Here is a 23,108-nt window from a genome sequence, read left to right as displayed (position 1 = left end):
ACAGTATTTTAATCTAAAAGAGGGTTTTCAGCCTTTGCCTCATCTTCCTTTCTTCTGTTTTCTCAGCAACTCCTAGCCCCATCTCCTTAGCCACTTACTGTCTCAAATTCAGCAAATTAACTGATGTTCCCTGTTCTGCCCGAGGCCTGGAAGATATCTATCTTCCCAGCCCTACACTTCATTAAAGCACAGACTTTACTATCCATCCACACCCAACCTCTGGGCACCAATATTTCCTGTGAAATAGTCCCCTGTGTCTGGACCTGAGGATGTAAGAGAACCAACATGTAAGGTTATCTAGATTGTGTACTGCATCTAAAGGGGTACCATTCACATAGTGGACATAATATATTTGCATATTTATTAGGATAATTTTTCTGGTGGGTAGAAAATGTCTAACAAAATTAGTATATTATCAATATAATCAATTTCCAACAGATGGCACTCAAGTGTCTTCAGGAAAGAACACATTTGCACAAAAATGTCATGTAGACTATTGGCAGTCCCAGAATGTATAACCCAATTTCGATTAAGGAGGCTATGAATTTCCTAAAAATGAACACAAAGTTACTAAAAATGAACACAAAAGTTACTAAATGTGTTAGCCTTCATGAAAGGCTAACACAAAGCTGGTGAGTGTTCAAGTCCTTCTGAAAATAACCTTGTGAAATTTTCCTCAAACATGTCCACTTTTTATAAATGGAAAAAGCAATTTTATATGCCTGATCTAAGTTTCTAAAATATAAAAGAGCCTTGGGGAAAGTTCTTGATGTGCTACATAAGACATCCAAGAGAAGTACTTTCTATCTCATATATGTATTTTATTTTATTTTTAAATATATTTTATTTTTATTTTTTTTTAAATATATTTTATTGATTTTGTACAGAGAGGAAGGGAGAGAGAGAGAGAGTTAGAAACATTGATGAGAGAGAGTCATCGATCAGCTGCCTCTTGCACACCCCCTACTGGGGATATGCCCGCAACCAAGGTACATGCCCTTGACCGGAATTGAACCCGGGACCCTTCAGTCCCCAAGCCGACGCTCTATCCATTGAGCCAAACCAGTTTCGGCTCATATATATATTTTAAATCCACTTCTCCTAAAATATATTGTATCTATTGCCTTACAAATGCAATTAGATTTCAATCTATGGTAAATATAATAAATGATATATACTTGATTCCTGAAGAAATCACTCGAGTGTTTAAAACCTAAATTAATTAATTTTATTTCCACATCTAGCTGAAAAATCCATGTGAAAGGTCTAAATGTTTTGGCTCTCTTTCCCTGGCTTGATTCATAGAGTAGCATACACACATTCACATACAACTTCTTCCCAGGCACCAGTTCTTACAGTGGAGGCCTCACCTCAGCAAAAGGGCCCTGTTCTCCAGCAGCTAGAGCCCGGCTGTTCTCCGCACTAAGTTTTGCCAAGGACTTCAGATAAATACCACAGGAGCCACAGAATCGGGCAGATGGGTGATTGTTGGCCCCACATTTGAGGCAAACAGAGAAGCAGGTAGCAACGACAGGCTAGAGGACAGAAAATATTTTTATAATTTAATATATATTAGGATCATACTTTTCCCATATAAATTATTTCCATACCAGTCATCAAAATAATACATGACCATACCCTCAATCCCTGCATTTCTACCTTTTAGAATAAATGTGTATTTTATCCCATGGATGGACAAGTACACAAAGAAGTGTATTCAAGACCATTCCCTGAAGGATTGTGATTTTAGAGAAAATAACTGGAAACAATCTAAATGTCCAGCAAGTAAGTATGGCCTAACTATATCATGGTACATACAGATAGCAAAATGCTATAAAACTGCTGAAAAGAATGAGGAGGTTACTAACTAGACATATTGCTAGGTGTAATATATCCAAACTACCACCAGTTTACTTATTAATGCATTAAGGCTGAAAGAACAGCTCACAAACTAGGTAACAATGGTTGCTTCTAGAGAGAGGAGATGTGGGACTGGGATGAGAAGAAAGACTAACCCTTCACTAAATCTTTTGTATTATTTACATGAAACACTCAGATAAATAACTTTGAGTGTTTTATTAAACAGGAAGGCAGACAATTCACAAAAGAAAAAATATCAACAGTCAACAAATGAGTGAAAAAGTTTAACCTCAAAGAAATACAAATTAAAACAGCAATGAGAGACCATTCTCAAATCAAGAGAATTAATTATCCTTGTCTCCAGATTCTTAGGTGCTAGGACCCAAATCCCAAGATGTGATTTCAGCAAAGTGGTGGAAGAGGGAGAACCTGGATCTTTCTAGGGTTGGGGTGAGGGGCTCTGCACCAAGAAGCTCAGTGTTAAAATACCCACCGTGGCTCCACACCAGTCACAGAAGAAAGCACCCGGGCGGTTCTGGCGACCGCATTTGGAGCAGGAAATGGTCTCCCCTTTCCCAGGACCACCTTTATCTCCACTGCACCTGGACTAGTGAACACAACGGCATTGACAGGCAGATTAATACTATATTCTCCAATCCTCCCACAGAAAAGAAAAAAGCCCCAAATCAACACAAGACTTAGAAATAAGGTATTTCCTCACAAAAGAGAAAAACTATCATAAGCTTCACCAATTAATAAATTTGTACAAAGAGCATGCATTCCTTTACAGAAAGTTGACGAAACTGCTGCCTTATACAACTTAATATTCTTTTATTTTTTAAATACATTTTATTGATTTTTTTACAGAGAGGAAGAGAGAGGGATAGAGAGTTAGAAACATCGATGAGAGAGAATAATCAATGAGCTGCCTCTTGCACACCCCCTACTGGGGATGTACCAGCAACCAATGTACATGCCCTTGACAGGAATCGAACCTGGGACCTTTCAGTCCATAGGCCGACGCTCTATCCACTGAGCCAAACCGGTTTCAGCTTAATATTCTTTAGTATCTTTAATACCCGAGGTAGCAAGCCGATTGTAGATTTACTACACCAACATCAACGAAGAAAGAGGGTAACCGAGGACAGCTGAGCTAACAGGTGTCACCATTGAAGTTTATCTTCTACCATTTGGGGTTCCGGTTTCCATCTGGAAATATTAATTTATTTTCCATTCCTGACACATGTAAAGAATTATTTTGGGAAGGAAGATAGAATTGTTTCATAAGAATTTCTGAGACTTTGATAGGTAGACCTATATTAGAATCTTTGCTCCTACTACTTACTTGTATTGCCCAGTAAAAGATTTTTCTTGCCCTGACTGGTTTGGCTTAGTGGATAGAACATCGGCCTGTGGACTGAAGGGTCCCAGGTTCGATTCCAGTCAAGGGCACATACCCAGTACCTTGGTTGTGGGCATATACCCAGTAGGGAATGTGCAGGAGACAGCTTATCAATGTTTCTCTCTCATCAATATTTCTAACTCTCTATCCCTCTCCCTTTATCTCTGTAAAAAAATCAATAAAATATATTTTGAAAGAAAATAAATTATAATAAAAAATATAATAACACTGAACTGAATTATAATAAAAATACAATTGTTATACATTTCTGAGATGTTGCTAAAGAAATTCTTTTTTTTTTTTTAAATATATTTTATTGATTTTTCACAGAGAGGAAGAGAGAGGGATAGAGAGCTAGAAACATCGATGAGAGAGAATCATCGATCAGCTGCCTCTTGCACACCCCCCACTGGGGATGTGCCCGCAACCAAGGTACATGCCCTTGCCCAGAATCGAACCTGGGACCTTTCAGTCTGCAGGCTGACACTCTATCCACTGAGCCAAACCAGTCCCGGCAAGAAATTCTTATATATAATTTATATTTTCTTTTAGAGAAAACAATTTTTATTTTTTAGGGGAAAAAATTTTTAGTTGATATCCTGAGTTCTCATCTTAAGAAATTAGAAAAAGCCTTTTAAATTAAACCCAAAGCAAACAATGGAAGGCATGGAGGATCCAAGATGGCTGCACAGGTAAACACCTAACCACAGCTGCATACAATTTCAATAAAATACAACTAAAATATAAAATGGACATTGCCCAGAGCTACAGGAAAGTCGACTGACTGGAAATTCTACAACAAGAAGGAAAGAGAAAACCAGAAGGAAAAGCAGAGCAGCTGTAAAAGCCTAAGGTACGGAGACATGCTGCGCGCGCAAAAAAGTACAAAGCCCGAGAGGTGGGGGAGGCTGAGTGCCTGGCTGGTGTTCCCTAGCGGGAAGGAGATAAAAGCTCTGGACTGTGCTGAACCCCAGACCCGACAGCTCTGAACCCCAGTTCTAGGCCAGATCCTGGGGACCCAAGCTCAAATAGAGGGAGTCTGGGCTGAGAGGCGGAATCCCAGGGGAGCGGCGAAAGGCAGAGCCCCGGAGGCATGCACACTGCACGCAGAGAAGGGACAGTTGGCTGTGCCGCGGGATTGCCCTGGCGGGAAGGAGACAAAAGCTCCAGACTGCTCTGAACCCCATTTCCAACTGAACTGAACCCCAGTTCCGGGCTCATTGGGGGAGAGACTAGACTGTTTGGTAGCAGGCGAAACTCAAGGGCACCTCATTCTCAGAGGTGCTTGCAGCGAGTACTGTAGGACCCTGAGGAACAGAGGCTCAGGAGCCACATAGGGAGTGGTTAACGTGGCTGATGGAAGCCAAGGCTGTAGGCTCCACCCTGAAACTCTGCCCCATCAGGGAAGCTGTGAAAATGCTGAGACAACAAAATAGATCACAAACGAAAGAAATGGAGGACAAAAAGCAACTGGATATAGAGTTCAAAACCACGCTTATAAGGTTTTTCAAGAATTTCCTAGAAAAGATCGATAAGACCTATGAGGATATGAAAAGGGATCAACTAGAAATAATAAAGAATCAACAAGAAATAATAAGGGATCAACAAGAAATAAAGAATACATTGTCTGAAATAAAACATATTATACAGAGTCCTAAAAACAGAATGGAAGATCGCAAGAACCAAGTCAAAGATTTGGAACATAAAGAACCAGAAGACACTCCTCCACAGAAGCAAGAAGACAAGAGAATCCAGAAAGTTGAAGATAATGTAAGAAATCTCTGGGACAACTTCAAGCAAACCAACATCAAAATTATGGGGGTCCCAGAAGATGAGAAAGAGCAAGATATCGAAAATATACTGAAAGAAATAGTGACAGAAAACTTCCCCCACCTGGTGAAAGAATTAGACTTACAAGTCCAGGAAGCGCACAGAACCCCAAACAAAAGGAATCCAAAGAGGACCACACCAAGACACATCATAATTAAAATTCCAAGAGCAAAAGACAAAGAGAGAATATAAAAAGCAGCAAGAGCAAAGCAGGTAGTTACCTATAAAGGAGCACCTATACGATTGTCAGCTGATTTCTCAACAGAAACCATGCAGGCCAGACGGGAATGGCAAGAAATATTCAATGTGATGAATAGCAAGAACCTACAGCCAAAGATAATCTACCCAGCAAAGCTATCACTCAGAATCGATGGCCAGATAAAGAGCTTCACCAATAAAAAAAAAAAACTAAAGGAGTTCATCACCACCAAACCAGAATTATATGAATTTCGGAAGAGAAAGTAAATAAAGATAAAAACTATGAACAACAAATACGTAACTATCAACAAGTGAATCTAAAAACCAAGGAAATTTTTAAAAAATCTGATGAACAATATTAACTGTTGAATATAATAGAATCAGAGGTATGGAAGGGGAGTGAACTGACAATTCTCAGGGAAAAGGAGATAGGGGGATGTGGGAAGAGACTGAACATAAACTGTGCACCTATAGATGAGGACAATAGGGGGTGGGGAAAAGGCAGAGGGTTGGGTGGGAACCTGGTGGAGGGGAGCAATGGAGGGGGTGGGGGGAAAGAGTAACATTTGTAATAATATGAACAATAAAGATTTATTAAAAATAAATAAATAAATTAATTAATTAATTAAACCCAAAGCAAAGAGGAGAAAGGAAATAATAAAGAGAAAAACTCAAAGAAGGAAACCCCGCCCCCCAAAAAATAGAGAAAATAAATGAACTAGAAGCTAATCAAATAAAATTTACAAATTTTTAGCTGAAGACAAACTGAGAGAAAAGATAGTAAGGTAGAAAGAGAACACAAACTACAAATATCAGGAATAAAAGAGTAGGAGTAACACTACAGTTCCCATAGACATTAAAATCCTAAAAAGAATTCATGAATAAAACTGATTTTAAAAAGAAAGAAACTAGAGGCCTGGTACACATTTGTGCACAGGTAGGATCCCTAGGCCTAGCAGATAATCTGGGCTGACCAGGGCCTTCCAGCTGCTGGCCAGGGCCTCCCTTCCCTGGCTGCTGGCTGGGGCCTTTCTTCGTTCCACACCACCCCCTGGTGGTCAGCACATGTCATAGCGAGCGGTTAAACTCCGCGTATCCCAGTCAAACTCCCGAGGGGACAATTTATATATTAGGCTTTTATAGATAGATGATAGATAGATAGATAGATAGATAGATAGATAGATAGATAGATAGATGCCTGATAATACCAAGTTTTGGTGAGGACGTAGAGAAACTGGAACCTCTGTATACTGATGGTGGCAATTTTGGAAAAAAGTGTGGCAATTATCTTACAAAGTTAAACATAAATTTAGGTAGTATCCAGAAATCTTACTACTCAGCATTTACCCAAGAGAAATGAAAACTATGTCCATATAAAGTTTTGTATGTAAATGTTCACAGCAGCATTATTTATAATAGCCTGACACCAGAAATGAACACAAGTGCCCATTTTTGGTTAATAGTTGTATTTATATCCATTCTGTGGAATAGCATGCAATGATCAAAGTTATTAATACATATAACAACTTGAATGAACCTTAAAAACATTGTGCTAAGTGAAGGAAATAAAATACAAAAAAACAAACAAAAAAAACACACAAAAAACTACATACTTCTGTAAAAGGTAAAACCACAGTGTCCAAAGAGATCAGAATTTTCTGGGGTTAGGGAAGGACCTCAAATGCAAAGGGACATGAGAAAACTTTTTAGGGTAACGAAATTGTTGTGTAACTTCATTGTGGTGGTAGTTTAAATGATTATGTATAATTACTGATATTTATTAACCTGTATAAAGTGAGTGAGTTTTATTGAATGTAAATTATGCCTCAATAAAGATTGTAACAAAAAGAGTTCCTTCAAATCAGCTAATCTTATATTGTCAGCAGTTAGACACAACCTTAAAAGACATCTTGTTCAACTCCCCTTTTATGGAGTTAACAGTGTCTCCTCCAAAGAGATACGTTGGAGTCCTAACCCCCATACTTCAGAATATGCACTTATTTGAAAATAGTAACTTTATAGAGGTAATCAAGTTAATATGAGGTCATTATGGTGGTCCAGAGACAGACACACAGGGGGGATAAAATGTGAAGACACACAGTGAGAAGGTGGCCATGTGGCTGAAGTGCTTCCTGTACCGGCCAAGGGAAGATTGATGCTAGGCAAGAGGCATGAACAGCACCTTCCCTAGAGCTTCAGAAGAAGTGTGAAAACACCTTGATTTTGGACTTCCGTCCTCCAGAAATGTGAGATGATAAACTTCTGTTGTTTTAAGCCACTCAAGTTTGTGGTGCTTTGTTTTTAGCAACCCCAGAAAAACCAACACACCCTCATTTGATACTAACCATATTGATCACAGTAATCATCACTCATTTGTCCAGTTTCCCAAGGAATCTCTCTGACATGAAAACAAATCCCCCAAAGTGTCAAGTTTTTCCCTTCAAAGTTGGCTAGGAAATAGCGACTTCTCTTTGGTTATTGTTAGGCCAGGGCAAGAGTCACCTGGAAATAATTTTTAAAGACTCATCTTCATCAGAAATATTTTATAAACATAATACAGATCATCTAAACAACCCATTCGCTCTACTTAAGTTGCATATACTCCTATTCCTTCATCTTAAACACTCGAAATAAGCTGATAGGAAACTCAGAAGTGGGTGCCGGCAATGTTCTCAATTTCAAAACATAGCATGGTACAGTTAAATACAGACATACCTGACTGTAAATGAAAGTGAATGGGTCCATTAACCCAGTGTTTCCCAACCTTCTCTCATGATGAGAATCACCTGGTGGAGTTGTTAAAACACAGATTCCTGAATCCCAACTAAGAAGTGCTAAACTAGAATTTTTGGGAACATATAGGTAAAATTGTATACTTAACTAGTGCTCTAACACAGATGTTATATACAGAGCACTAAGTTAGGTATGCAATTTTACCTATATGTTCTCAAAAATTCTAGTTTAGCACTTCTTAGTTGGGATTCAGGAATCTGTGTTTTAACAACTCCACCAGGTGATTCTCATCATGAGAGAAGGTTGGGAAACACTGCATTAACCAATGGCTGCTGCCAGCCTTCCATGCAAACTTAGTAAATAAAATTGTAAGAAATTGTAGATTTTGTTGAATCCCCATGAAGACTTTGAAAAAAAAAATTGTGTTGGTAAATATATAGAGTTCTCTCCACATTTAGAGACATTGCTCCTGCCCTGTAGATTATATTTATCCATTATCATTAACACGGAACCTTAGCAGCCACTAAATATAGGACAGGCACATACCTCCTTTGATGAAGGCAGGGTGCTCTCACAGGTGAGGCAGTATTTCAGGTAAGGATGATTCCCTGTGCCACAGGTGCGACAGATCACTTTCTCCTTGAAAACAGAGAATAAGAAACTCATGTTCCTCTGAGCAAAGAAATGTGCAAATGAAGCAAACAAAGGCATGAAGCCACTTTAAGAACAACATTAATTGCAATGTTGAAGTTTAAATATATGAAGCAAAAAGTTGTCTAAGTAGGCTGCCGTGCAATTTGTCCTCTAAATCCATATTCAGAAAACACATTTCTTTTTTCTTTTCTTTTTCTTTTAAAATATATTTTATTGATTTTTTACAGAGAGGAAGGGAGAGAGATAGAGAGCTAGAAACATCGATGAGAGAGAAACACCGACCAGCTGCCTCTTGCACACCCCCTACCAGGGATGTGCCCACAACCAATGTACATGCCTCCGACCAGAATCGAACCTGGGACCTATCAGTCCGCAGACCACTGAGCCAAACCGGTTTCGGCAGAGAACACATTTCTATGTATTCTTTTTGTTTGTTTAGTTTCTCTCTCTCTTTTTTTCTTTTTTTCTTAGTACCTCCACCGCCACTGATATCTGTCCATATGCTCTCTATGAGTGTAACTATTTTGCTTGTAAGTTCATTTTGGTCATTAGATTCCACATTTTAATAATGTTAATTCTTCCTACCCATAAACACGGTATATGCTTCCACTTTTTTGTATTTTCTTCAATTTTTTTCTTCAGTGTCTTATAATTTTCTAAGTACAGGTCTTTTGCATCCTTAATTAAATTTATTCCTAGGTATCTTATTCTTTTTGAAACAATTGTGAATGAAATTTTTTTCTTAGTTTCCTTTTCTGATACTTCATTATTGGTGTATAAAACACCAACTGATTTCTAGATATTTATTTTGTATTCTGCTACTTTCCTGAATTCATTTATCCATTCTAGATTTTTTTTTGTGTGGAATTTTTAGGGTTCTCTATGTACTACATCATGTCATCTGCAAATAATGACCGTTTTACTTCCTCCTTTCCAATTTGTGTGCCTTTTATTTCTTCTTGTCTCCATATTTAGAAACATTGTTCTCTGTTAATCATGAGAGGCTTGGTAATAAGAGTGGTGAAAGCAGACATTCCAGTCTTGTTCCTATTCTTAAGGGAAATGCTTGTAGTTTTTGCCTATTTTTATTTTTTTTAATTTTTTTATAGAGCTTCTTCACAGCCTGTTTGCTCTGGTGTTGGTTGGCCTTGACACCACAGTGAACAGTGTATTGTTGTCTTTTATCTTTATTTATATATATATATATATATATATATATATATATATATATATATATAGTTGATTTTTTTTTTTTTTTTTTTTTTTTTTTTTTTTTTTTTTTTTTTTACACAGAGAGGAAGGGAGAGGGCTAGAGAGTTAGAAACATCAATGAGAGAGAAACATCCATCAGCTGCCTCCTGCACACTGCCCACTGGGTATGTGCCTGCAACCAAGGTACATGCCCTTGACCAGAATCAAACCTGGGACCCTTGAGTCTGCAGGCCAATGCTCTATCCACTGAGTCAAACCGGTTAGGGCAGCTTTTGCCTATTGAGTAAGATGCTGGCTCTGGGTCTGTCATATATGGCCTTTATTATAGTGAGATATGATGCCTCTATTCCCACTTTGCTAAGAATTTTTTGTTTGTTTGTTTGTTTGTTTGTTTGTTTTTGTTAGTCCTCACCCGAGGATATTTTTCCATTGATTTTTAGGAAGAGTAGAAGAGGAAAAGATAGAAACATCAATGTAGAGAAACACATCGATTGGCTGGCTTTTGCACAAGTTCCAACCAGGACCCGAGGCAGGAAGGAACCTGCAACCAAAGTATGTGCCCTTGACTGGAATCGAACCGGGACCCTTTGGTCTGCAAGCTGATGCTCTATCCACTGAGCCAAACCGAATAGGACTTGCTGAGAGTTTTTACCATTAATGGTTGCTGAGTATGTATTCTTCTTAATATTATAGATCCCATTGGAAAGTTAAACTTTGGACAACATGCCTTTCCAAAAATTCGAGTGGATTTTGTTCACAGATATTGGCTTATCACTTGTTAGCCAATTCCATCAACTGAAGAAAGACAATTGCTCAAGCATTACTTTCTATATATTTCATTCATGTTTTTACAAAGTTGCATTTCATTACCTTCATGTGGAAGCTGGCCGGTGGTTGCATCTGCAGAGCAAGAGGAGCCTCACACACCACACAGAAGGAAGTGTTCATGGGCACCATGCTTCCACATTCTGCACACAAGCCCAACTGGGCAAAGAAAGAGGTCAAGTTTGTCATGGGATGCAAAACTGAAGGTATAAGTAGATCATAGAATGTACGGGTTAATTTGCTTTTGTAAAAACATTTTTAAAGTAATTACTTCTATTCTTATTTTTTCATATTAAGATTAAAACCATGTTTATTTTAGAAAACAGAGAGAAAGAAAGAAAGAAAGAAAGAAAGAAAGAAAGAAAGAAAGAAAGAAAGAAAGAAAGAAAGAGATCCAAAATCGGTTTGGCTCAGTGGATAGAGTGTCGGCCTACGGACTGAAGGGTCCCAGGTTCGATTCCAGTCAAGAGCATGTACCTTGGTTGTGGGCACATCCCCAGTGTGGGGTGTGCAGGAGGCAGCTAATCGATGTTTCTCTCTCATCGATGTTTCTAATTCTCTGTCCCTCTCTCTTCCTCTCTGTAAAAAATCAATAAAATATATATATTTTTAAAAGAATGAATGTGTTTTGGTAAAGGTATTAATTTTTAGTAAGCCAAGTATGTTTTCTAACTAACTGCAAACTTAGTAGTAAGATAATATAAATTATTATCTATACTTGGCTAAAACTTTTAAATTTAGATATACTAATCTATCTTTAGCCTATATAAATAGCTTCTTTGGACAGAATGATGTATCTTATGACTATATATAGACTTGTAATTAATACATATGATTTATTTCTAGAATATATTTCCTTCCTATACCCAGATTATAAACAGAAATATCACATAAATAGGAAATTAATATTTATCCATTTATGCATCGTTGAAACAATAAGATTTCACTATTTTTGAGTTTGTGCTTCTACAAGGCCACACACACACAAAAAAAAAAATTAAGTGGCATTGCAACCAAGTTTGTTCATTAGTTAGACAGTAAGAGATTAACCTGCCAGTAATATTTTCAACAAGTATTTATGTTTGTGGTTTGTGCATGCCAGGTACTATTCTGCTGCTGCAAATAAAGATCAGATAACCCAATGAAAGAAACTTTTAAGGACTTTGCTGCTCACCTGAGCTCCTTCTGAGGGTGAGAGACGACAACCAAATACAGGTGGAACAGGAAAGCCACAATCTTGACAGAAGCGAACCAAGGGATCAGATGGGCGAAGGGCGAGGCACTGGGCACACCTAAAACAGAAAAGGTTCCTGACTGATCATGTAAGAAGTCAGGTGAAAATCTATAAGTGTTCAAGAATCTTTAAAAATAAAAAAAGTAAAATACTCTCATAGGCTATGGGACAAGTTCTCTAGTCATTTTATTACAAAGTGGACTCAAGCTGGAACCACTGGTACCTTTCACCTACAGGCCATCTCACTTCCTGAATGCAGCTGAAGTTAGAAACAGCCTAGATCCCACTTTTTGTGGGGATCTGACTTGTCCTATCACATTGGATTTGGCACTGGATTTGTGAGGATAAGCCAAGGGAATTCTAGTAATGTCTACATTGCACTTTTCTAACTTTCTCCCTGAGCACTGAGCCAAGTCTGTGTGACTCTTGCAGGGGTCCTCAAACTTTTTAAAGTGGGGGCCAGATCACGGTCCCTCAGAGAGCTGGAGGGCCGGACTATATGAACTACTAATTCCTACTGTAACACCTCGGCTGCGCTCACTGCCCAAAAAACCTGGCGGGCCGGATCAGACTCCTCTGCGGGCTGCATGTGGCCCGCGGGCCGTAGTTTGAAGACCCCTGCAAGGATCACTGTCTGTTAAGCTCTGCCTTTGTTTCCACTCACCTGGTTAGAGTGCCAAGGCCCTGCCCCAGCAACATCTGTCCCAGTTTCCTAGGCAGATGAATCCCATCGTGTAGCCCTCACCAACCTACCAGGGTTCTGAATATCAGCCAAAGTAAGAGCATTGACAAAACTCAGCATTCTTTTTATGATTAAATGCTCTGAATACACTAGGAACAAAAGAAAACTTCCTCAACATTCTAAAAGTCACATACAAAAACCCCAGAGCCAACATCATACTCAGTGGTGGATGACTGAAAGCTTTTCCCCTAAGATCAATAGCAAGACAAGAACACCTACGTTCACTGTTTCTATTCAACATAGTATTGGAAGTTCTATATAGAGCAATTAGGCAAGAAAAAAATAAAAGGCATTAAAACTAGAAAGAAAGAAAGAAGTAAAATTATCTTTGTTCATGGATGATAGGATCTTATATGTAGAAAACCCTAAGGTGTACACACACACAGCTAATAAGAAATTTAGAAAAGTGGTAGGATAAAAAAAATCAACACACAAATATCTGTTTATTCCTATGAACAATTTGAAAATGAAATTAAGAAAACAATTCCATTTATAATAGTATCAAAAAGAATAAAATGTTTAGGAATCAATTTAACCAATGAGGTAAAAGACATGTACAATGAAAGCTATAAAACTTCTCAGAAAGAAATTTTTAAAAGACATAAATAAAAGGATAGACATCCTATATTCATGAGTCAGAAGACTTAATATTAAGATGAAAATACTAACTAAAGCAATTTACAGATTCAATGAAATTCCTATCAAATTCTCAATGACATTTTTTGCAGAAAGAAAACTTATCCTAAATTCATATGGAATCTCAAGTAACCTCAGATAGTCAATATAGTCTTTAAAAAGAACAACAAAGTTGGATGACTCACATTTCCTGATTTCAAAATTTTCTACAAAGCTAACTAATATATGAAGTATTGTTCTAACATAAGAACAGACATATGGTCGAACCAGTTTGGCTCAGCCACTGAGCCTCAGTGGATAGAGCGTAGGTCTGCGGACTGAAAGGTCCCAGGTTCGATTCCAGTCAGGGGCATGTACATTAGTTGTGGGCACATCCCCAGTAGGGGGTGTGCAAGAGGCAGCTGGTCGATGTTTCTCTCTCATTGACATATCTAGCTCTCTATCTCTCTCCTTTCCTCTCTGTGGAAAATCAATTTAAAAAATAATTTAAAAAAAAAAAAAAGAACAGACATATGGACAAATAGAATAGAATAGAATAGAGAGCCCAGAAATATACCTTTGTATGTATGGTCAAATGATATTTGGTGAGGGTCAGGGGGAAAAGACAGTCTTTCTGACAATGGTGCTAGAAAAACTGGATATCCACATGCAAAAGAATGAAATTGGACCCCTCCTCACAACATATACAAAAACTAACCTAAAATGGGTCAAAGATCTGAATGTCAGAGGTAAATCTATAAACCTCTTAAAAGAACACATAAAAGACAAGCTTCATGACACTAGGTTTAGCAATGATTTCTTAGATATGCCACCCAAAGCATAGGCAGCAAAAGAAGAAATAGATGCTTGGCTGGCATGGCTTAGTGATTGAGCATCAACCTATAAACCAGAAGGTTACGATTCAATTCTTAGTCAGGGCACATGCCCGAATTGTGGGCTCGATCCCCAGTGTAAGATGTGCAGGAATCAGCCAATCAATGATTCTCTCTCATCACTGATGTTTCTCTTTCTCTCTCCTTCTCACTTCCTCTCTGAGATCAATAAAAATATTTTAAAATTTAACTTTAAAAAACCTTTTGTGCCAAAGCTGGTTTGGCTCAGTGGTAGAGCATCGGTCTGCGGACTGAAAGGTCCCAGGTTCAATTCCGGTCAAGGGCATGTACATTGCTTGCGGGCACATCCCCGGGTGCAAGAGGCGGCTGGTCGATGTTTCTCTCCCATCGACGGTTCTAGCTCTCTATCTCTCTCTCCCTTCCTCTCTGTAAAAAATCAATAAAATATATATTTTTTAAAAACAAAAAAAACCTTTTGTGTATCATAGGACACTAACAAGGGAGTGAAAAGAGAACCTTACAAATGGGAGAAAATATTTCCAAATAATATACCTGATAAAGAATTAATGTTCAGAGTATATAAAGAACTCCTAAACTTAAAAAACAAACAACCTATTAAAAAATGGGCAAGGAGGAGAATCCAAGATGGCTGCTCGGGTAGGCAACTAGCCGCAGCCGCACACAACAATTTTAATAAAATACAACTAAAATATAAAATGGACATTACCCAGAACTACAGGAAAGTCGACTGACTGGAAATCCTACAACAAGAAGCAAGGAGAAAACCAGAAGGAAGCGCGGAGGAGCTGTAAAAGCCCAAGGTACGGAGACACGCGGCGCACGCGAAGAGGACGGAGCCGGAGAGGAGGGAGGCCGAGTGCCTGGCGGGCGTTCCCTAGCGGAAAGGAGATAAAACTCCGGCTGTGCTGGGCCCCTGACTGCTCTGAACCCCAGTTCTGGGCCAGACCCCGGGGACTCAGGCTCAGCCATAGGGAGCTGGGCTGTAAGTCGGAACCCCGGGAAGCGGAGAAAGGAGGTCCCGGAGGCACGCACACTGCACCCAGAGAAGGGACGGTCGGCTGTGCCGCGGGATAGGCCTGACGGGAAGGAGACTGGGGCTCCAGACTGCTGTGAACGCCACCTCCAACTCCACTTCCAACTGAACTGAACCCCAATACCGGGCTCATTGTGGGAGAGCATAGACTGTTTGGCAGCAGGCGAAAATCGAGGGCACCTTTCTCTCAGAGGTGCTGGCAGCGAGCACTGAAGGACCCGCATAGGGCGGGGCTGACGGAAGCCAAAGCTGCAGGCTCCACCCTGAAACCCCGTCCCATCTGTAACTGCGAAATGCGACAACAAAATAGATCACAAACGAAAGAAATGGAGGACAAAAAGCGTCTGGATATAGAGTTCAAATCTACGCTTATAAAGTTTTTCAAGAATTTCCTAGAAAAGATGGATAAGGCCTATGAGGATATGAAAAGAGATCAACTAGAATTAATAAGGAGTCAACAAGAAATGATAAGGGATCAACAAGAAATAAAGAATACATTGTCTGAAATAAAAAATATTCTACAGAGTCCTAAAAACAGAATGGAAGATCGCAAGAATCAAGTCAAAGATTTGGAACATAAAGAGCCAGAAGACACTCCTCCACAGAAGCTAGAAGGCAAGAGAATCCAGAAAATTGAAGATAATGTAAGAAACCTCTGGGACAACTTCAAGCGAACCAACATCAGAATTATGGGGGTTCCAGAAGATGAGAGAGAGCAAGATATTGAAAACATACTGAAAGAAATAGTGACAGAAAACTTCCCCCACCTGGTGAAAGAATTTGACTTACAAGTCCAGGAAGCGCACAGAACTCCAAACAAAAGGAATCCAAAGAGGACCACACCGAGACACATCATTATTAAAATTCCAAGAGCAAAAGATAAAGAGAGAATATTAAAAGAAGCAAGAGCAAAGAAGGTAGTGACTTATAAAGGAGCACCTATACGATTGTCAGCTGACTTCTCAACAGAAACCATGCAGGCCAGAAGGGAATGGCAAGAAATATTCAAGGTGATGAATAGCAAGAACCTACAGCCAAAAATAAGCTACCCAGCAAAGCTATCACTCAGAATCGAAGGCCAGATAAAGAGCTTCACTAATAAAAAAAAGCTAAAGGAGTTCATCACCACCAAACCAGAATTATATGAATTGCTGAAGGGGGTTCTTTCAGAAGAGAAAGTAAACAAAGATAAAAATTATGAACAACAAATACGTAATTATCAACAAGTGAATCTAAAAACCAAGGAAATTAAAAAAATCTGATGAACAATATTAACTGTTGAATATAATAGAATCAGAGGTATGGAAGGGGAGTGAACTGACGATTCTTGGGGAAAAGGGGAGAGGGGCGTGGGAAGAGACTGAACATAAACTGTGCACCTATGGATGAGGACAATGGGGAGAGGGGAAAGGGCAGAGGGTGGGGTGGGAACCTGGTGGAGGAGAGCAATGGTGGGGGGGGGGGGGGAGGAAGGAACATTTGTAATAATATGAAAAATAAAAACTTATTAAAAAAAATGAAAAAAAAAATAAAAAATAAAATAGCTCTTGGATCAGTTAAAAAATAAATAAATAAATAAATAAAAAATAAAAATAAAAAATGGGCAAAAGACTTAAATAGACATTTCTCCCAAGAAGATTTACAAATATCCAAGAAACACATGAAAAAAAAGCTCAATATTACTTGCCATTCTGGAAATGTAAATCAAAAACACAATGAGATACCACTTTATACTCATTAAAATGACTATTATCCGAAAAATAAAAAATGAGTACTGGTGAGAGTCTGAAAAATTGAAACCCTTGTGCATTTCTGATGAAAATGTGAAATAATGCAGCTGTTGGAGAAAACAATTTGGCAGTTCCTCAAACAGTTAAACATAGAATTGCTATATAATCCAGAAATTCCACTCTTAGTCAAATACCCAAAGGAATTGAGAGCAGGGATTCAAAACAGATATTTGTGCATCAATGTTCATAATAGCATTATTCAAATAGACAAAAGGTGGAAATGTTTCTATCTATTAACAGATAAACAAATAAACAAAATGGGGTATATATACACACAATGAAATATTATTTATGTTTAACTGAAGGCCCAATGCATGAAATTCATGCAAGGCGCTTAGCCCTTGCAGCCCCAGCCCTCGCAGCACCAGCTGCCTCATTGGCTGCCCTGCCCTCTGATTGTTCCAGAAGGTCATTCCAGAAGGTTGTTCCACCATCCGGTCTATTTAGCATATTAGCTCTTTATTACATAAGATAAGAAATGAAATTCTGATACATCCATGATAACATGGATAAACCTCGAAAACATTATGCTAAGTGAAATCAGACACAAAAGAACAAATGTTGTCTGATTCCATCTATATGAAGTAACTAGAATAGACAAAGTTATAAAATCAGAAAGTAGAACAGATGTTACTGGAGACTGAAGGGAGGGAGTAATGAGGACTTATTGCTTAATGGGAATGAGGTTCTGTGTAGAATGACAAAATAGTTCTGGAAATTGATAGAGAAGATGGTTGCACGACATTGTAAATGTACTTAATGCCATGAAATTTTACACTTAAAATGCTAAATTTTGTTTATGTATATTTAAGCACAATAAAAAGTATAAAGGACTGCAAAACTAATTATTGGGTCGGCAAGTAAGTAATTGCGGATTTTTAAAAGAAAATCAAAGACAATTTTTTCATGGAACTAAATAACTTTATTCTGTAATGTATTGCCCATTTTGATCAATGACCTTTTGCCATCTTTCAGGCAGCATCATAATCCCACGTTCAAAAAACTTCTGGTTTTTATTAGCAAAAAACTGAATCAGGTACGATTTGACATCATCATCATTATTGAAATTTTTACCATTCAAGGAGTTTTGTAAAGATCGAAACAAAAAGTAATCAGATGGTGCAAGGTCAGGACTATATGGTGGATGTGGCAAAACATCCCAACCAAGCTCCATTAATTTTTGCCGAGTGACCAAAGATGTGTGTGGCCTTGCATTGTCATGATGGAATACAACACCTTTTCGATTTGTCAATTCGGGCCGCTTTTCTTCAACTGCATTGTTTAATTTCGTTAGTTGTTCAATGTAGACATCAGAATTGATCGTTCGGTTGGGTGGTAAGAGTTCAAAGTAGACAATTCCTTTGTAATCCCACCAAACTGATAACAAAACCTTCTTTTGATGAATATCAGCTTTTGATGTTGTTTGAGTTGGTTCACCTGGCCTGCTCCACGATCTTTTCCGCTTCATATTGTTGTAAACAACCCATTTTTCATCGCCAGTTATCAGTCGTTTTAAAAATGGATCATTTTCATTACGTTTCTTTAGCAAATTGCAGCTGCTAATGCGTTGCGTTAACTGTGATTCTTTCAGTTCGTGAGGAACCCATGTATCGAGTTTTTTAACATAGCTAAGTTGTTTTAAGTGATTTTCAATGCATGTATGTGATACATGAAGCTTCTCTGCAATCTCACGTGTTGTACTGTGACAGTTTGAATTGATTATTGTTTTGATTAGGGCGTCATCAACTTCAACTGGACGACCAGAGCGTCTTTCATCTTTGAGTAAAAAATCACCAGAACGAAATTTGGCAAACCAATTTTGACACTGCCGTTCTTTTAAGGCTTCGTCACCATAAACAGCACATAACTTTTTATGAGCTTGCGATGCGTTTTCCCTTTGCGGAAATAAAAAAGCAAAATATGACGAAAATGTTCCTTTTGATTTTCCATTTTTCAACGAACGCCAAACGAAAACCACAAAACAGATCAAAAAACTTTTTTTACTGATTAACAGCTGAATAGCCAACTATCAAATAACAAAATGTGTTTTACATTTGTACTACGTCTGCAAACTAAAAATTCAACTGAAGCCATATATGTGTGAAACCCGCAATTACTTAGCTGCCGACCCAATAATTATCTATATAATAAAAGCCTAAGCAACCATTACAACTAAACGACTAGAACAACCAGTCGCTATGATGCACATTGACCATCAGGGGGCAGATGCTCAAGGCAGGAGCTGCCCCCTGGTGGTCAGTGTGCTCCCACAGGGAGAGCGCCACTCAGCCAGAAGCCAGGCTCACAGCTGGTGAGTGCAGTGGCAGTGGCAGGAGCCTCTCCTGCCTCCACAGCAATGCTAAGGAGCAGCGAGCCAAGCAGTAAGGAGCAGCGAGCAGGCCGGCGGTAAGGAGGGAGGGGTCCCGGACATCCCCCAAGAGGTCTCAGACTGTGAGAGGATCGCAGGCCAGGCTGAGAGACCCCTCCCTCAGCGCACAACTTTCATGCACTGGGCCTCTAGTATAAAAGTAATAATGTATTATGAGTTCATAATATTTGTAAAAATAAAATGTATGACAATAGCACAAAAGCTATTGATATTCAGTTATTGGAAATATACTGTCATAATGTTCTTATGCTATATATTAAGTATAATATTACTTGAAAATAAACTATGATAAGTTTTAAAAGTACATATACTATAAACTCTAGAGCAACCACTAAAAAAAGTTATTGCTAATAAGTCAACAAAGGAGATAAAATGGAATCATAAATCATACCAATTAATCCAAAAGAAGGCAGAAAAAAAGGCAACAAATAAAAAATAAGATAAACAGAAAACAAATAACATGATGCTGATTTAAATTCAAACATATCAATAAGTAAAATAAATAGGCTCTCAACATCTTAATTAAAATGCAGGGATTGCCTGGTACAATTTTTAACAAAGCAAGACCTAAAACACTAAAAGGTACATCATGCAAACATCTTGAGAAAAAAGGAGTGGCACAAGAACAGGCATACACAGAAATAAATCCATGCCTTTATGGTCAATTAATATTTGACAAAATTATTTGACAAAAGAAGCAAGAAGATACAATGGGGTAAAGAGAGTCTTTTTAATAAATGGTATTGGAAAAATTGGACAGATACATACATACAAATGAAAGTAGACACCAACTTACACCATACACAAGAATAAACTCCAAATGGATAAAAGACTTAAATGTAAGTCATGAAACCATAAAAATCCTAGAACAGACCTAACTGGTTTAGCTCAATGGATAGAGCATCAGCCTGGGGACGGAAGGGTCCTAGGTTCAATTCCGGTCAAGGGCATGTACCTCAGTTGCTGGCATATCCCCAGTGGTGTTGTGCAGGAGGCAGCTGATCAATGTTTCTCTCTCATTGATGTTTCTAACTCTCTATCCCTCTCCCTTCCTCTCTGTAAAAAAGTCAAAATAAAATATATATTTTTTTAAATCCTAGAACAAAACATAGTAAAATTTCAGACATCTTTCATAGTAATATTTTTGCTGGTATGTTTCCTAAGGCAAGGGAAATACAAGGGGGAAAAATAAACAAGTGGGACTTACATCGAACTAAAGAGCTTCTGCACAGCAAAAGAAACCATCAATAAAATGAAAAGGGAGCCCTAACTGGTTTGGCTCAATGGATAGAGCGTCGACCTGCAGACTGAAAGGTCCCAGGTTCGATTCCGGTCAGGGGCATGTACCTTGATTGCAGGCACATACCCAGTAGGGAGTGTGCAGGAGGCAGCTGATCGATGTTTCTCTCTCATCGATGTTCCTAGCTCTCTAACCCTCTCCCTTCCACTCTGTAAAAAATCAATTAAAATATTTTTTTTAAAAATGAAAAGGGAACCCACAATAAGGGAGAAGATATTAGCCAATGATATATCTGATAAGGGGTTAATTTTCAAAATACATAAAGAACTTATACAATTTACCACCAGAAAGACAAACAATCCAATTTAAAAAAGGGCAAAGGATCTAACTAGACATTTCTTCAAAAAGGACACACAGATGGCCAATAGACATGAAAAAATGTTCAATGTCACTAAACATCTGAGAGATGCAGATTAAAACCACAATGAGATATCACCTCACACCTGTCAGAATGGCTACCATCAATAAGTCAACAAACAAGTGCTGGTGAGGATGTGGAGAAAAGGGAACCCTGGTTGGAGAGAATGCAGATTGGTGCAGCCACTGTGGAAAATAGCATGGAGTTTTCTGCCTTTTGACCCAGTATCCCACTTCTGAGAATATATTCTAAGAATTCTGAAACACCAATTCAAAAGAACATATGCACCCCTATGTTCACAGCAGCCTTATTTACAATAGCCAAGATCTGGAAACAGTGTGTTTACAAAATTATTTACAAATGCCCATTGGTAGATGAGTGGATAAAAAGGTTGTGGTACATTTACAACAATGGAATAGTACGCAGCTGTAAAAAAGAAGGATCTCTTACCCTTTGTAACAGCATGGATGGACCTGGAGATTATTATGCTAAGTGAAATAAACCAGTCAGAGAGAGACAAGTACCATATGATCTCACTTATAGGTTGAATCTAATGAACAAAATAAACTGATGAACAAAATAGAAACAGAGGCATGGATACATGGAATGGACTGATAGCTATCAGGGGTAAGGAGAAAGGGAGTACTGGATGAAAGAAGGTGAAGGGATTAGGTACAGAATATACAATATATGCATAACCTATCAACTACACAACAGTGGGGTGATGGCCAGGCAGACAAAGGAATGAGGGTGGAGTAAATGGAGACATCTGTAACCGTGTCAACCATTAAAGAAAAAAAAAAGAAAAAAATGTTTAATACATGCAAAACATGGACAAATCTAAAAATAATCTCAAAATAATTGGCCTGAGTTAAAGAAGCTAAGAAAAAAGAGGAGTACATTCAGAAACATTCTATAGTTACATATGGAATGAAATGCAAACTAAGCTACAGTGACAAGAAGCAAATCAATAGTTTCCTGGGAATAAGGAGAGGCACAAGAGAGAAATTTCAAAAGGGCATACACTTTTGGAGGTAATAGATTTGTTCATTTTCTACTGTGGTGATAGTTTCAGAGTTATATTCATATGTCAATTGTACTCACTAAATAAATGCAGTTTATTATATGCCAATTATGCCTTTAAAATCTGTAAAAATTTAATAAAACACAGTTAGGGGTAGCCAAACACCATTACGTTTCATCCTTAAATTCTTTTTGACCATATGCGTCATAGAAGGATTTAAGAAATAGTGAAGAGAATGAGATTACTTACTTGAGAAAGTCTGTCTCCCTTTGAATTCTCATGATCTCTGTGGCTGTCAAACTCGGATGGCCAGTTATGTGCGCAAAACTAGGGAACTAAAATTAAGAATGTAACAGAATCTTGGTAAAAGCTGTGGCATAGTAAAATTTCACTAAGGCAAATTATAATATTTTGCCTTACATCTAGCATCCACCCTTTAAAAATCATGGTTGGGGAAGTCATAGGTAATGATTATTCCAGTACCCACCATTAAAAAATTAAAGTGCTAATCATAATCATATATGTATATTACATTAAAAACATAAATTTAGGCCTGGCCGGTGTGGCTCGGAGTGGTTAGAGCATGAGCCCTGCACACTGAAGGGTTCAATTCTCGGTCAAGGGCATGCACCTGGCTTACAGGTTCATTCCCAGCTCTGGTTGAGATCCATGTGGGAGGCAACTAATCAATGCATCTCTCTCACGTTGTTATTCTCTCTCTCTCTCCCCCCTCCCCCCAATCCCCTTTTCTACCTTCTTCTTTCTCTAAAAAAATCAGTGGAAAAATATCCTTGGGTGAGGATTAACAAAAACACAAAAACCATAAGATAAGTTTGCCCGGGCCGGTTTGGCTCGCCTGCCTGCCTGATTCCCCTAACTGCTTGCCTGCCTGCCTGATCATCCCTAACTGCCTCTGCCTGCCTGCCTGCCTGCCTGCCTGATCACCCCAACCACTCACCTGCCTGCCTGATAGCCCTAACCGCCTCTGTCTCAGCCCTCACCACAGAGGCTTCGTCCAGAAGGATGTCCAGAAT

At 38.5% G+C, this 23,108-nt stretch overlaps 1 protein-coding gene and 1 long non-coding RNA gene across 7 annotated transcripts in view; both read right to left on the bottom strand.

The window, feature by feature from the left end:
- The window catches only part of LOC311624437, a 152,572-nt gene that overhangs the window by 23,763 nt on the left and 105,701 nt on the right, over window positions 1-23,108 (bottom strand). The gene's annotated exons all lie outside the window — the stretch shown is intronic.
- The window catches only part of DZANK1 (double zinc ribbon and ankyrin repeat domains 1), a 60,828-nt gene that overhangs the window by 23,763 nt on the left and 13,957 nt on the right, over window positions 1-23,108 (bottom strand). For 5 of the 6 annotated variants that reach the window (XR_014795316.1, XR_014795317.1, XM_084887633.1 and 2 more), the window contains exons 7-12: window positions 22,324-22,409; window positions 11,889-12,006; window positions 10,760-10,873; window positions 8,570-8,662; window positions 2,354-2,467; window positions 1,371-1,535 (exon numbers count right to left, since the gene is read on the bottom strand). Coding sequence is in view for 4 of the 6 variants with exons in the window: in XM_084887633.1 (XP_084743759.1) it covers window positions 1,371-1,535; window positions 2,354-2,467; window positions 8,570-8,662; window positions 10,760-10,873; window positions 11,889-12,006; window positions 22,324-22,409 (690 nt within the window). In the remaining 2 variants the exon portion in view is untranslated. The remainder of the gene's footprint in view (window positions 1-1,370; window positions 1,536-2,353; window positions 2,468-8,569; window positions 8,663-10,759; window positions 10,874-11,888; window positions 12,007-22,323; window positions 22,410-23,108) is intronic. The other variant, XM_084887634.1, reaches the window with a different exon arrangement.

This window comes from Pipistrellus hanaki, assembly GCF_964339955.1.
Source record: "Pipistrellus hanaki genome assembly, chromosome: 6".
In the NCBI taxonomy this organism is placed as follows: domain Eukaryota; kingdom Metazoa; phylum Chordata; class Mammalia; order Chiroptera; family Vespertilionidae; genus Pipistrellus; species Pipistrellus hanaki.
This window is presented reverse-complemented; position numbering and strand designations above follow the sequence as displayed.